At 37.5% G+C, this 14090-nt stretch overlaps 2 protein-coding genes across 2 annotated transcripts; one reads left to right on the top strand and one right to left on the bottom strand.

Moving 5' to 3' along the window:
- The first annotated feature begins 3407 nt into the window (after positions 1-3407).
- Positions 3408-7996, top strand: LOC108847612 (probable sucrose-phosphate synthase 2). Its single transcript, XM_018620892.2, has 12 exons — positions 3408-3640; positions 3716-3805; positions 4160-4407; positions 4517-4580; positions 4720-5418; positions 5515-5619; positions 5699-5830; positions 5912-6088; positions 6200-6316; positions 6396-7292; positions 7379-7506; positions 7586-7996. Exons 1-12 carry the CDS (start codon positions 3458-3460, stop codon positions 7863-7865), a joined length of 3120 nt encoding a protein of 1039 aa, XP_018476394.1. The 5' UTR covers positions 3408-3457; the 3' UTR covers positions 7866-7996.
- A 1102-nt stretch (positions 7997-9098) lies between these two features.
- LOC108847231 (DEAD-box ATP-dependent RNA helicase 15) lies at positions 9099-12707 on the bottom strand. The gene is made up of 12 exons (XM_057005442.1): positions 12570-12707; positions 12310-12441; positions 12082-12182; positions 11479-11651; positions 11132-11363; positions 10931-11049; positions 10381-10437; positions 10089-10273; positions 9834-9978; positions 9635-9718; positions 9475-9538; positions 9099-9376 (listed from the first exon to the last, which is right to left on the bottom strand). The coding sequence occupies exons 2-12, from the start codon at positions 12420-12422 to the stop codon at positions 9366-9368; spliced, it is 1284 nt and encodes a 427-aa protein (XP_056861422.1). The 5' UTR covers positions 12423-12441; positions 12570-12707; the 3' UTR covers positions 9099-9365.
- Positions 12708-14090: the final 1383 nt, after the last annotated feature.

Genomic DNA, 14090 nt, shown 5'->3' with positions numbered 1-14090 from the left:
TCTATAATGTCTTTTGTAATTGGTTAACTAATTTTAAATTTATATTTTAATTATACTTTTTAAAATAACAAACAGAGGGAGTATAAGTTATGATGACAGCAAAACAAAACAGAAAGTGATTATTGGACATCAAGTCTTTCAAATCTTTGAACTATTTTAAGAGACTTTAGACGGAGATCATAAGTTTCGTAACTAATACTTTTCCCACACAATCATAATCTGCAAGCTTCTATTTTGTATGATCCCTCTTTTTAGGAACGGTCTATAGTCTTGACGAATCCTAAGTTGATATTAATACTATTGTTTATTCACATTCCAAAAAATGAACGTGAAGAATGGTCAACAACGGCAGTTCAATGATCTAGGAGACCTAAATATACAAGAAGTTTCATTGTCATTTCAGTTGTGACATCTAGCTATATGTAGCAAAAAAATAAAATAAGAGACACATGACAGTCTTCAATATGATTAATGTGTTGTATTCAACCATTTCGTTAGTTATGACTATTAAGTACTAGAGGCAAGGCTCGTGTGTTCTGTTCTTTCCTGTTTAGTTCAGTAAGCAAAGTACCTTTTTCATGACTACTGATAGTTTGAATACATTCAGTAATTATTTATAAATGCCTTAAGTGTTAGTAGAAACTTCAGTATCCCTTAAATGTTTTTGTAATTAAAGCGAACAAGAAACTATTCGTTAAAAAATTGATTACCAATTACTAGACAGCAGTTGAGGTGGGAAACGAGAAATGAGTGATGACTAGGTCCCACATACTTTGATTAACTCTTTAGCTTTAGGTTGAGAAGAGCCAATCCACAGACACTACATGTGACTATGATAAACCACAAAGAGATTATATAACTTTTTTATTTTTCAAGGCTATGGGTCTATGGCACAGTTTCACTTTGGCTTCTTTAGAAAAGAGAGACCCTCGTTCACATTCTTTTTGTGTATTTCTCTCTTCTTGATAATTGAAATCTTTCCATCCACACACACTGACGAAACAAGATACCTTTTGTCATCTCCATGTCTCTTCATTTTCCTAGGTAATCTACAACCACTCACTATAAAGAAGGTGTACTATGAATTTTATAGATTCGATTCGGACGCAAATTTATGCAAACCACATTCACATAGCAGGGAACAAAAAAGAGTTGAAGAAGGAGAAGGCAACATTCAATGTTAACCCGAGTTTAGCAGAGCTTATGGTCTACTCTCTTAAGTAAAGTTAATTTAACATTGATTGTAGCTCCTCATATGAAGACAGACATTCAGGATCGGAACTTTCTAGTTATTAAAAATAAAGAGATACCGCAGGAAAAAAAGTTTGAGGAACAAAGAAGTGTAATTATAAATTGCTGAAGTCAGGTTTAAAAGTCAGAAAATAATTATGACAGCATACAAATATACAATGCGTACGTCCTTGAAGTCGTGAAGTGTTCCGTCCCAGGCTTTTGATAACGACATCGATCTTTACATTTCGAAGTATTTTTTTCGTTTAAATTGGAATTATTGAGTTTATAGGATCCAAATCCCAATATTTCTCGTTTTGTGGGGTTGTCATGTGTTAATCACAATCATTGGGAACAAAACGAAGGCACAAGTCAGAAATTGGACTATGATTTAACAATTGGGCAGGCCCATCTCGAAGATAAAACAGCCTAGTAGAGATTTACGATAGGAGACTGATCTCCATGAATCTTAAGTACAATCATATCGGATCATTTCATCTAGGGCCGGGCATTTTATCCGTTAAATTTGATTCGATTCGTTATCCGTTGCTATTCGATTCGAAAATTCCGAATATCCGTAAGCTTTCGAAGCAAAGCAAATACTAAAATTCAATATCCGTCAAAATCGAAGCAAATCACAAATATTAAAATTTTGGGAAGCGAATATCCGATCCGATCCGTCAATATATAAATACATGTATATTTTGATTATATTTAAAGTTTTAAATGTATAAAATTATATAATTATTATTCTAATATATTATTTGATAGATTCTATTCATATTATTACTTATATAAAAGTATTACATAAAAGGAAGAGAAAATATTTACGATAATTATAATTTTTTTTTAAGTTTTGTGTTATTATAATTTTAACTAAGTTTAAAAATTTACAAAATATGAAGATTCATTGCTTTTTTTAATTTTTATCTTTTATATCATGCAAAAAATATATTTTACAAAACAAATTTGTATCAAATTTTTAAGATTATTTGTATTAATCAAAACAAATGAGAGATCCGTAAGTATCCGCGAATATCCGCAAATATCTATTTATTTTCCGGATATCCGTTTTTCCGAATATCCGTATTTTTCCGAAGCAAAGCAAATCGAAAAATCAGATATCCGTAACATTCGAAGCAAATCACAAATACCTTCAAAAACCCGAATATCCGATCCGTGCCCAGGCCTAATTTCATCAAATGCAAAAGTAATATCAGATTCGTGTATGATATGATTAAGATCCTCAAGATAATGTAAATATTAAATACATTTATGGTAAACTAAACATGATTTCTATATGAGGCTGCAAAATTTAATGTGGTTGGTCTATTGCTTTGAGTCAGACGGAGCTAGATCAAGAAAGCTTTGTAATTTTCTACTTCCACCACATTACCTTACTTTTTTAAACACTTTTTTTTGAAACACCCACAATACTTTTAATTGTTTTTTCTTTGCTTTCTCTGCTGTTTAGTGTTCTGATGACCGAGAAGTAATATATACTTTTTTGAGAAAACTAGTAAAAATAATATTAAATAGATTTTTTTTTGTTTCAAAAAGAAGTATACAAATTAAATAGATCTGAAAGGCTAATACAAAATAAAGTAAAATATATAAATTTAATGCGTGTGTGAACAAGAGTTGGATTCTATAGAGTAGAAAACTTCAAACGATAACAGTATGTACAATGATATTTTAACCTAAAATATTAGTATTATCTAATATTTTCTTGGTTTCGGGTCTTCTTTCTATTGTTAACTTTCTTTTTTTATAGATACACCGTCTGACATACACGTATATAAGTAAATAAACATAGCATGAAGCTGCCACCAATACGAGAAATGATGCATAATTCGTGGCATGATCGTGGAGAATACTAATGAATAAAAAAAAATTAAACGTAGACAGCTCAAAATGTAATATTCGATCGCATAATAAGATTCTAGTGGCTTATTATCAAAGGACAAAAAAGAAGATTCTTATGCTTATGCTGTCTGGCCAAGTGTACATCTCTCACTGCTCGTAAACACGCTTTTCCGAATATATTCAAATAGAATCTTCCAGTATGCTCTGCTTTTTACATGCCACATCACCGCCCTTTCAACATTAAAAAAAGAAACATTAATTAAATTAAACTCCGAACTATATAGAATCCTGAAAAATATTTCATTATTGATTATAAAAGAAAACTGAAGAGACGTTTCTAGAGATCAATCAATCAACGAAAATGGTGGGAAACGACTGGGTGAATAGTTACTTGGAGGCGATCCTCGCCGCGGAGCCAGGGATCGGCGACTCAAAATCGTCGCTGCTGCTAAGAGAGCGTGGCCATTTCAGTCCGAGTCGTTACTTCGTGGAGGAAGTCATCACTGGCTTCGATGAGACTGATCTTCACCGTTCCTGGGTCCAGGTATGTACAATCACTTTTATGATCTCTGTTGCGTTTTTTGAACGTTTCTGAGCTGTTTTCGATTTTGATTTCAAGGCTGCTGCTACTAGGAGTCCGCAAGAGAGGAATACTAGGTTGGAGAATCTGTGCTGGAGGATTTGGAATTTGGCTCGTCAGAAGAAGAAGGTTCGTCGTGATCTAGCATGTTTCATTAGCATGGCTACTTAGATCATGACCGGCCCTAAAATTTTGGGAACCTCTAGACGATTTAATAAAAATTTAAATAGTTGGGAGACCTAATTTTTTTATACAAATTTGGAGGTTTATGTTTTTTTTAATTATTTTTTTCAAAAATTTTGAGAAATTGAGCTGAATGTTTCATTCGGCTTGGTCCAGCACCCTGCTTAGGACCTAGGTTCGCAGTTTGTTGTTCGTTTTGCAGTCGCGAGTCGCAGTGATATCAAAACTAACATGGCCTTTTTATTAGTGGACTCGAGTTTTGTGTAGGAATTGATCATTTGTGAAATGTGATTTGATTAGGTTGAAGGGAAGAATGCTAAGCGTGCTGCGAAACGTCATCTATTGCGTGAGAAAGCGAGGAAGGAAGTGACTGCTGATATGTCGGAAGATTTCTCCGAAGGAGAGAAAGCAGATGTGCCTGGTGAGATACCAACTCTTAGTGATGGCAGCAACACCAAAGGAAGAATGTCTCGGGTCAGCTCTGTTGACGTCTTTGAGAATTGGTTTGCTCAGCACAAAGAGAAGAAGCTTTACATCGTCTTGATAAGGTGTATATATATATAATAATGTTACAACCTTTTAATATAAAGTAACTGGTGTGAGTTTTATGGTGTGAGGATATGACTAAGTTGTAGAAACTCTGAAAATGTCTTACAGTCTTCATGGTTTGATACGTGGGGAAAACATGGAGCTTGGTCGGGATTCTGATACTGGTGGCCAGGTACTCTTCTTCCTACAAGCAATTTTTTTTAAAAAATTAGTCTTAAGTTAACCACACCGAAGTTAACAGTAATAAAAATATATATATTTTTATACTATTAGAACCGCACCTTAATTAAGGTTATTCTGCATGTTATCAGGTGAAGTATGTTGTGGAACTTGCAAGGGCACTTGCCTCAATGCCAGGAGTATATCGAGTAGACTTGCTGACCAGACAAGTAACTGCACCAGATGTGGATAGCAGCTACTCTGAACCGACCGAGATGCTGAATCCTTTAGACACAGACAACACAGAACAGGAGCATGGAGAGAGTAGTGGGGCTTATATCGTCCGTATACCTTTCGGTCCCAAAGATAAATATGTTCCCAAAGAGCTTCTCTGGCCTCACATCCCTGAGTTTGTTGATAGAGCACTTAGCTATATAATGAAAACATCTAAGGCTCTTGATGACGAAATTGGTGAAGGAGGAGGACAAGTGTGGCCTGTCTCTATTCATGGTCACTACGCAGATGCTGGTGACTCCGCCGCTCTTCTCTCCGGGGCTCTCAACGTACCGATGGTTTTCACTGGACATTCTCTCGGTCGTGATAAACTCGAGCAGCTTCTGAAACAAGGACGGCCGAAAGAAGAAATTAATAATAACTACAAGATAATGAGGCGGATTGAGGCGGAGGAGTTATGTCTCGATGCTTCCGAGATAGTCATAACTAGTACAAAGCAGGAGATAGAAGAGCAGTGGAATCTTTATGATGGTTTTGATCCGGTTCTGGAGCGTAAACTCAGAGCAAGGATGAAAAGAGGCGTGAGCTGTCTAGGCAGATTCATGCCTCGCATGGTTGTAAGTATCATCTCTGTTATTCCTCTTTGAGAGAGGTTTATCTTTATTTTTTTACCATGACTCATGAGTAGACTTGACATGTGTTGCTGCTTCTAGGTGATTCCTCCGGGAATGGAGTTTCATCACATTGTACCACATGATGTGGATGCAGATGGAGATGATGAAGATCCACAATCTCCTGATCCACCTATTTGGTCTGAGGTACATTTCTTTGATCAAATGTTTTATGTATTTACAGTGTTCATTTATATTTACTTTGAACTCTTTTACTTGGGGACAGATTATGCGTTTCTTTTCCAACCCACGCAAGCCAATGATACTAGCTCTAGCTCGGCCAGACCCTAAAAAGAACTTGGTTACTCTAGTCAAAGCCTTTGGAGAGTGCCGTCCATTACGGGAACTTGCTAACCTTGTACGTTCATATAATTATTTTTCACATAATCATATATGATTTTCTGGAATTTAATTCACTTTTTTTTTCTCATTCTTGCAGACACTGATAATGGGAAACCGAAATGATATTGATGACTTGTCCACCACGAATGCTTCGGTGCTGCTATCAATTCTGAAGCTGATCGACAAGTACGACCTCTATGGTCAAGTGGCAATGCCTAAGCATCACAAACAATCTGATGTTCCTGAAATTTACCGTTTAGCAGCCAAAACAAAGGTAATGATGCTTAAACATGCCTAAGCATCATTCAGTGATCAATAAGTGTTCCCATATTGTCCATAATACATAGGAAACAAAACTTTGCTTCTGTTTATTTATCTTATTCAGGGAGTATTTATAAATCCTGCTTTCATCGAACCATTTGGATTAACTCTAATCGAGGCAGGAGCTCATGGTCTGCCCACTGTTGCAACAATAAATGGAGGACCTGTAGATATTCACCGGGTTAGTAACTTCTCACTGTACATCACTGCACTCAATGCAGAGATATATCTATAGCTAATTTCTTATCCTGACCTTGCAGGTTCTTGACAATGGTCTTCTAGTTGACCCTCATGATCAGCAAGCTATATCCGACGCCCTCTTGAAGCTGGTCTCAGACAAGCATCTCTGGACAAAATGCAGACAAAACGGCCTAAAAAACATCCACCTGTTCTCATGGCCAGAGCACTGCAAAACATACCTGGCTCGGATAGCTTCTTGCAAACAAAGATCTCCCAAATGGCAGAGAGTAGAGTTCGAAAACTCAGACCCCGATTCACCTAGCGACTCCCTCAGAGACATACACGACATCTCCTTGAACCTAAAACTCTCCCTGGACGGTGAAAAGAGTAGCGTAGATACCAACTTAGACGCCGAAGACAACACCACCGCTTCCGAAATAAAAGCTAAGCTAGTGAAAGCTGTCTCAACCCTCTCGCAGAAGAAAATCTCGACTGAGAAAATCGACTCCAAGATGCCGACTCTTAAAAGACGTAAACATATATTCGTCATCTCAGTCGACTGCAGCGCGACCGCTGATCTTCTCCAAGTGGTCAAAACGGTTATGGACGTTGCTGGAGAGTCGACAGGGTTTATACTCTCGACGTCGATGACTGTATCCGAGACTCACGCAGCGTTGATCTCAGGAGGGTTGAAAGCACAAGACTTTGACGCTGTGATCTGCAACAGCGGGAGCGAGCTTTACTTCACCGCCTCTGCTTCCGAGGATAACAAGACAGTGCTTCCTTACACGCACGATCCGGATTACCATTCTCATATAGAGTTCCGCTGGGGTGGAGAGAATTTGAGGAAGACTTTGGTTCGTTGGATTAGGTCTGTTGAAGAAAAGAAGAAGCTAAAACAGGGAGAGATTCTATGTGAAGATGAAGCTTCTTCGACTAACTACTGCTTATCTTTCAAAGTGAAAGATCCTGCTTCGGTAAATACTAAATACACACTCTCAGGCTTAGGGTTTCCTTTTCTTGAGACACACTCCATTGATTTTTTTTTATCTATGCTATGCAGATTCCTCCGATGAAGGAGCTGAGGAAGTTGATGAGAATCCAAGCGTTACGTTGCAATGTGGTTTACTGTCAGAATGGAGCTAGGTTAAACGTGATCCCTGTTCTTGCCTCAAGATCTCAGGCTCTTAGGTAAGAGCTAGGGTTAACGTACTTTGAGCTTCTATGAACACATACACACGCAACTGTCTTCCTCTGTTTTTTTTTTCAGGTATTTACTTGTGCGATGGGGGATTGATTTATCGAACATGGTGGTGTTCGTGGGAGATTCAGGTGACACGGACTACGAAGGCTTGCTTGGAGGGGTTCACAAAACTGTGATACTTAAAGGCATAGCGAGTGATTTGCGTGAGCTACACGGGAACAGAAGCTACCCAATGGAAGACGTGACGCCACTCGACAGTCCTAATATAACTGAAGCTGAAGAATGTGGGCGTGATGCTATTAAGGCCGCACTTGAGAAGCTTGGGATCAATCTACCCAAGGCTTGAGGCTGTGTTTCTTCCTCTATTAAAAGAGTTTTTGTACCAATATGCTACGATGGTTGAATTAATAATATGAACTACACTATAACAACAAAAGATTGTATAATTGAACGAAATGTAAAATTTTGTGTTTGATTTTCGTGGTGTACTTTAAAAACCTATGCAAAATCGAGAAAGAAGAGATGGTTGTATTTACATAGATCAGAAAACAATGAATACTAGGCCTGGGCTTAATATACTAAAGCCGAAGTCCATAGTGTAAACCGCATCGAAGTATCGGTTTTGGATCGGTATCGGACCCAAAGAAAATACCGATTGGACTTTAAAGCCCAGAAATTTTGGTTATGGTTCGGTCCGGTTTCAAACCGAGATCAAGACAAGGTAACCAAACTATACCGAGCATTTATATATTTTTCTTACATATACATACATTCATTTTTTTTTTGCAATTTGAAGACTTGTTCTTGGTTTGAATGTTGGTTTTAAGTTTAGACACAAATTTTCTTCTCTTGTTGTGTTTAAAACTTGTGTTTCAGTTGTGTTTTAGTGTGTTTGAACTCAGATTGTCTTAATAGAATTTTCGGATGTTTGGTTAAGTTTGGTATATTTCGGTTTGTTTGGTTATTTTTGATTGACTATGGTTGTTAAAAACCGAAACCACACCGGAACCGTAGTGTTTTTGGTTGGTAGTGGATTTTGTTTCCTTCAACCGCACCGATCCGAAACCGATTGATTCCGAACCGAAACCATTCTTCATTATAGAAAATACCGATTGGTACTTGTGCTCTATGAACCGATAGTCCGAACAACCGATTCAACCGAACCGAAACCGAATGGTGGACCGAAGGCCCAGGCCTAATGAATACGCTAAACGTTTTTAAAATGAACGCTAAAGTTTGATAAACCTTTTTAAAAGCATCAACGGAATCTCGTGAATGAAACTACAAAGAAGAATAAGCTTTTTCTATCAGATAAATTTCGGATTCCTTGTGCAGTATGTGTGGAAATCCCTCCATCTTACATATAACACATGTGATGTGAGAAATTGTCCAGAAAACAAATGTCAGAAACGATTTACATATAAACACATTTGGTGTTTGGTCTGGGTGCAAGTGTCTCCTTTCAATGGTAGAATGCGACTAAATATGCGTAACGGCAATCACAACTAATTATTCAAAAGACTTAGGAATAACATATATCAACCAGCGATTATTATCAAGTGACTATTTGAAACGCAAGAGGTAAATTTGAGATTAACTCCTGGAAAGAACAAGTACAAAATGAACTCTAAAGTTACAACACTACGGAAACACAGAAAACAGATAATGTCTAAATTCTGACAACATAAAGCATCATATTCGCTTGTACACAAGTTTAAGAGGGGAATAGTTTCCTCTCGATCTCTCTCCTTTTTAAAAGGTTACAAAAAGGATAACAAAAGCGGATAAGATAGCAGGTAGCATAAAGGGAAGGGATCATTGCAAACACTTGTAATCTGTAGTCGTTTTAGGACGGCACTGCACAGCGAAAGAAAAACAACGTTCGATGTCAAAACCAGACACACAAAAACTGTAGCTGCTTTTGAAGAATTGGTAAAAGGATAGACGGAGCTTACTGTAAGTGGACGTATCAATCTGCTCAGGAAGTTCCTTGATATCAACCTCGAACCTATCTTGTACCTGTAAACCAAAATTACAGCTTTCATTAAATACCCCAACCTCCTATAAATTCACAAGCACGAAAACAGACTTTTGAAAAAGATCAAAAGTCCAGACCTGGTTGAGAACTTCAGAATCAGAAGCTGATGCCACGAATGTTATTGCAAGACCCTTTGTTCCGAACCTTCCAGCTCTACCAACCTACACCATATAACCAGTGTGCTTAAGGAGATTACCTAATGAGAATCAATAATCTATATATACAGTTCAGGCCTATATTAGGACTTTTTTCCGACCAAAACAAAATAATCCATACCCTGTGAAGATATGTATCAGCAGAATCTGGCATGTCGTAGTTGATGACAATGTTGACACGCTCAATGTCAATTCCTCTCCCTACCAAGTCTGTAGCCACCAGAATTCTCTTGTGCCCTTCCTTGAAACTTTTGTAGTGGGTCAGCCTACATATCATATCATAGTGTATAGGGTTAAGAGTTGGTTTCGATGAACAGAACTTAAGGAAAAAGTAAGGTAGATTCAGAATAAGTAATATTATGAGAGAAATACAAACCTCTCTTCCTGAGACATGCCAGAGTGAATGCATATCGAAGGGAAATTGCATTCAATAAGCAACTTGTTCAGCTCCCCAGCTCTACTAACGCTCTTCACAAAGATAACAACTTGATTGAAGTCCAATGCATCGAGAAGGTCATTCAACTTGCGGTTTTTCTCCATCTCGCTCAGTTTGATGTAGTGCTGTTACATTGACAGGTAACAAAACATAGCCGAACAGTCAGAAAGAAAATAGTAAGAAAATATCCACCAATATGAAAAGTAGCAAGACTAGACACGATTTAAGTTACCTGGACAAGACCATGAAGAGTCAATTTGGCTTCATCATCAACATATATCTCCATTGGCTGAAAGGAATAGATATCAGAGTAAAGTGTTATTAGCAAGCCTTCCTCAGGAAAATCAATACAGAATCGAGGACGGATGAAAGACCCCCAAACTGAGATCCTTGTCCGCCAGGTTTAAATCCTCGAAGATCAATATTGCTCCCAACAATAAGGCTTGTAAAACTGAGTATGATGAAACCTTGAGACTTCACTACACCCCCACTAAAAAAAAACTATGCCGCCCTATTAGCATCGCAAATACTATATAGAAAAATAAAAACACAAAGATGATAGAAGACCCACTGAACCACACCAAAGCTCTATGTTACATTCCAGTTCCGTATTCTCTAAACCCCAACATTCTACGCAAATCATTATTGGATTGAGACCGTGCATCCAAGAATCAAATGGCAGGTTTCCCGGGGGCAGAAGGTGCTCATGTAAGCCTAACATCTCCGAAAGTTTAAGATTACAGGACTTGTAAACCGAGATAGTAGTGGTCGTGGGACATTACATCTTGCATAAATTTCTTGCAGACTGGGCGTATCTCTTTGCTGAGCGTTGCTGAGAACATCATAACTTGTTTGTCGTGAGGAGTCATCTTGAAAATCTCCTGCACATCCCTCCTCATGTCTGATAAATAAGAGTAAAAAACGTTAAAAAATGTATTAGCGAGAGACATAATTATACACAACGACGTTAGAGATCAGCATACCTAGAGACTCGAGCATTTTATCACACTCGTCAAGAATAAAATGCCTCACATTCTTCAAAGAGAGATCTTTGTCCCTGGCGAGTCCAAGAACCCGACCAGGTGTACCAACAACAATGTGAGGACATTCATTCTTCAGCAATTCTTTGTGAATCTTGTTGTTGACTCCTCCATAGAACACTGAAACCTTCGTATCAGGCAGGTAGGTACTGAATCTCACGAACTCATTGCAGATCTGCAAGCAATTTAAATCATGAAGGTATGATAAGTATGAGAAAACTTCGGGACAGAAATCAGAATTATGTATTAGAATTTAAAAGCAGAGAGTAAAGGAAGGAAATAGGGCATACCTGGTAAGCTAACTCTCTTGTGTGGCACAGGATAAGTGCAGACACCTGACCAGGAGTAGGCTCGATCTGTTGTAGAGTGGAAAGCACAAAAACAGCAGTCTTCCCCATACCGGACTTTGCTTGGCAGATAACATCCATGCCCAAGATAGCTTGAGGGATACATTCATGTTGCACTGATGGAGAGAACCAAAGAAAATTGCACCGAAGGAACCGTTTTATAAGTATATAACACCTCCATATCGTTTAAATTGGTGGCTTTGCGAAAAGCTAAGCTCACTCCAAATGAATAGATTGAAATATCGTTTTTTTACCTGGAAAAGTAATCACTGACATGTCAATGGACAATACAAAAGCAATTATAACAAAGAATCCAAATTCAAGATCAACACTTCCTCTCAAAACTAAACTAGATTCTCCTCTCGTGCTAGGTGATAAGGACTAACAAGTATAATGTTTACCACAAAACCAATATATATTTCAATAGTAAACTACTGGACAATCAAGAACAGCTCACAGGAAAACAGTTTCTGTATCCATACACCCTATCATTCGATAATAAAATGGTACAAAGACATTAGAAAGCAAAGGCTGAAAGGTACTTGCCTTCAGATGGATGTTCAAATCCAGAGTCAACAATAGCACGGAGAAGCTCCGGTTTCAAAAGGAAGTCTCTGAATCCTGAACTGTGTATTCCAACGTAACCTCTGCCACAAAGAAGTAAAAAAATATATTAATTTCAAAGACTAATGAAGCCTTCGTAATCTCAGAACAAGCTCAAAGCAAATATTTGTTCTCATGAAACAGATCGAGAAGGGGATTAAAAAAACTCACTTCTTAACGGCATCGCCGTTAACTTTAGATCCAGAATCTAAAACCTTCTCGTCCTCTTCCTCATAGTCTAGGAGCTCCTCCTCATAAGCTTCGTTGTCCCTAGCGTCTCCCATAGTAAGCAAATTCAACAAGCTGCACAGAAACTTCCCGTCAGATTTCTAATCCTAAGAATCAGTGACACAAATCATCTCAATAGTAAACCTCCGACGATAGTTCTACGCAATTAGGTTACACTGGAGAACTTTGAGGTAGAAGTTTACCTGAGAGAAAAGCAGACTTGGTTGGATCTCGATATCGATTGACGGAAACAAATTTAATGCCCACGCCGCGTTGATGAGGTTCAGCGATATTTATGTAGTACGGGGGGGAGTAGATAGGGTTGCGAACGTGTCTCTAATGGGCTTTTATTGTAATGGGCCTACCATTTATAAGAATCGATCTTGTGGGTCTAAAATATCTGAACGAAATGATTTGGATAAGTGAGCAAGGCTGGGCTTATTGGCCCCTAAAAATCAAGCTCAGGTTTGACTCGTCAACCCTGACTAAATTATGCATGGAGATGAGCTGAAGCGGTTAAGAATGATAATTAAGTCTGTCAAGGGTCTTGTTCTTTTTTTTTCTTTGAGAATGCTCTCCTCACTTCAGGTTTTTCAGCTTCAATGAACCTAACAATTCTGGAGCAGAATCCACAGGGTGTTGAATCTTGGATTGAGCACTGATGATGCTGATGTAATGTTGATGAAGATATGCCTCCGCTTGAAGATATTGCTGATGCCTGACGTTTTGGACAGCAAGATGAAGTTAGCTAAAAGTTTCAAATCTTGTCACGTGTCATGTAATATTATATCACTTGCCAAAAGGCACGTCCTCTTATTTTTAAAAATTACAAATAACTTGATTCTTTTTTTTTCTGATGAAGATACAAATAACTTCAACATTATCTTTTGTTATCTATTAGTAATAGAGAAACCATAACTAAAAGATATGACAGCAGCTTGACAGGAGTTTGTAGTCGACAATTTAGGACAGCTTGATAGGAGTTAGTAGTCAACAAATGAAGGCTAAACATTTCAGATGTATTTAGGTAAACATTTGGACATTTCCCAATTTCTTAGTTCACGGAAGTGGTCCAAACGAAAACGATATATGAACTATAAAATAATACCATACTGTGACTGTCACTAAACAATTTTTTTATCCATACACAATAGTACAATACGATAATTAATCTTGCAAAAAATAACTGAACTATGAATCGACTAATTATTCATGTGAGATTAGAAAAAGCCATCATTGTTTTGTGTTGCTTTGATAATGATCATACCACCTCTTTGTTTATGTGGCTAGAGATTTTGAAAGTGATTTGGTGAAAAATATTGGGAGATTGGGAATATTAAGACTGAGTCTTAATCTTATATAAAAGAAGTTCTCAAAACCCATTTGCCCAAAAAAAAAAAGAAGTTTTCAAAACCTAGGACCTGTTCTACATATTTGTGACTCCATTGAGATCAGTGACGAGCAGCAATTAGAGTGAGACTACATGCTCTTTTTTTTACTAAAAACTATATGACTATATTCTTTTTCCTAGAAGGTAAAAACATTGTGACGGTTTTACCACACTGTCTTCATCCGTCAGAATTTTTTTACTCGTTATTAAGTTGAACCAATATACTTATATGTACAAAAGATGCATAAATTCGATAAACCAAATCATGAAAATAGGAAAACAGATCACAATACAGTCGGGATTAGTTTATTTAACGACACAGTAATTTCACATG

The sequence above is a fragment of the Raphanus sativus genome, chromosome 3 (genome assembly GCF_000801105.2).
Source record: "Raphanus sativus cultivar WK10039 chromosome 3, ASM80110v3, whole genome shotgun sequence".
NCBI classification, from domain to species: domain Eukaryota; kingdom Viridiplantae; phylum Streptophyta; class Magnoliopsida; order Brassicales; family Brassicaceae; genus Raphanus; species Raphanus sativus.
This window is presented reverse-complemented; position numbering and strand designations above follow the sequence as displayed.

Excerpts from the sequence above, each read along its gene's own strand:
- LOC108847231 (XM_057005442.1), bottom strand. The coding sequence starts at position 12,422 with ATGGGAGACGCTAGGGACAACGAAGCTTATGAGGAGGAGCTCCTAGAC. Across the intron at positions 11,364-11,478 it reads CAAGAGAGTTAGCTTACCAG|ATCTGCAATGAGTTCGTGAG; the intron begins GTATGCCCTATT and ends AATTGCTTGCAG. Across the intron at positions 10,274-10,380 it reads CTCTTCATGGTCTTGTCCAG|CACTACATCAAACTGAGCGA; the intron begins GTAACTTAAATC and ends TCAATGTAACAG.
- LOC108847612 (XM_018620892.2), top strand. The coding sequence starts at position 3,458 with ATGGTGGGAAACGACTGGGTGAATAGTTACTTGGAGGCGATCCTCGCC. Across the intron at positions 3,641-3,715 it reads TTCACCGTTCCTGGGTCCAG|GCTGCTGCTACTAGGAGTCC; the intron begins GTATGTACAATC and ends TTTGATTTCAAG. Across the intron at positions 5,620-5,698 it reads ATCCACCTATTTGGTCTGAG|ATTATGCGTTTCTTTTCCAA; the intron begins GTACATTTCTTT and ends ACTTGGGGACAG.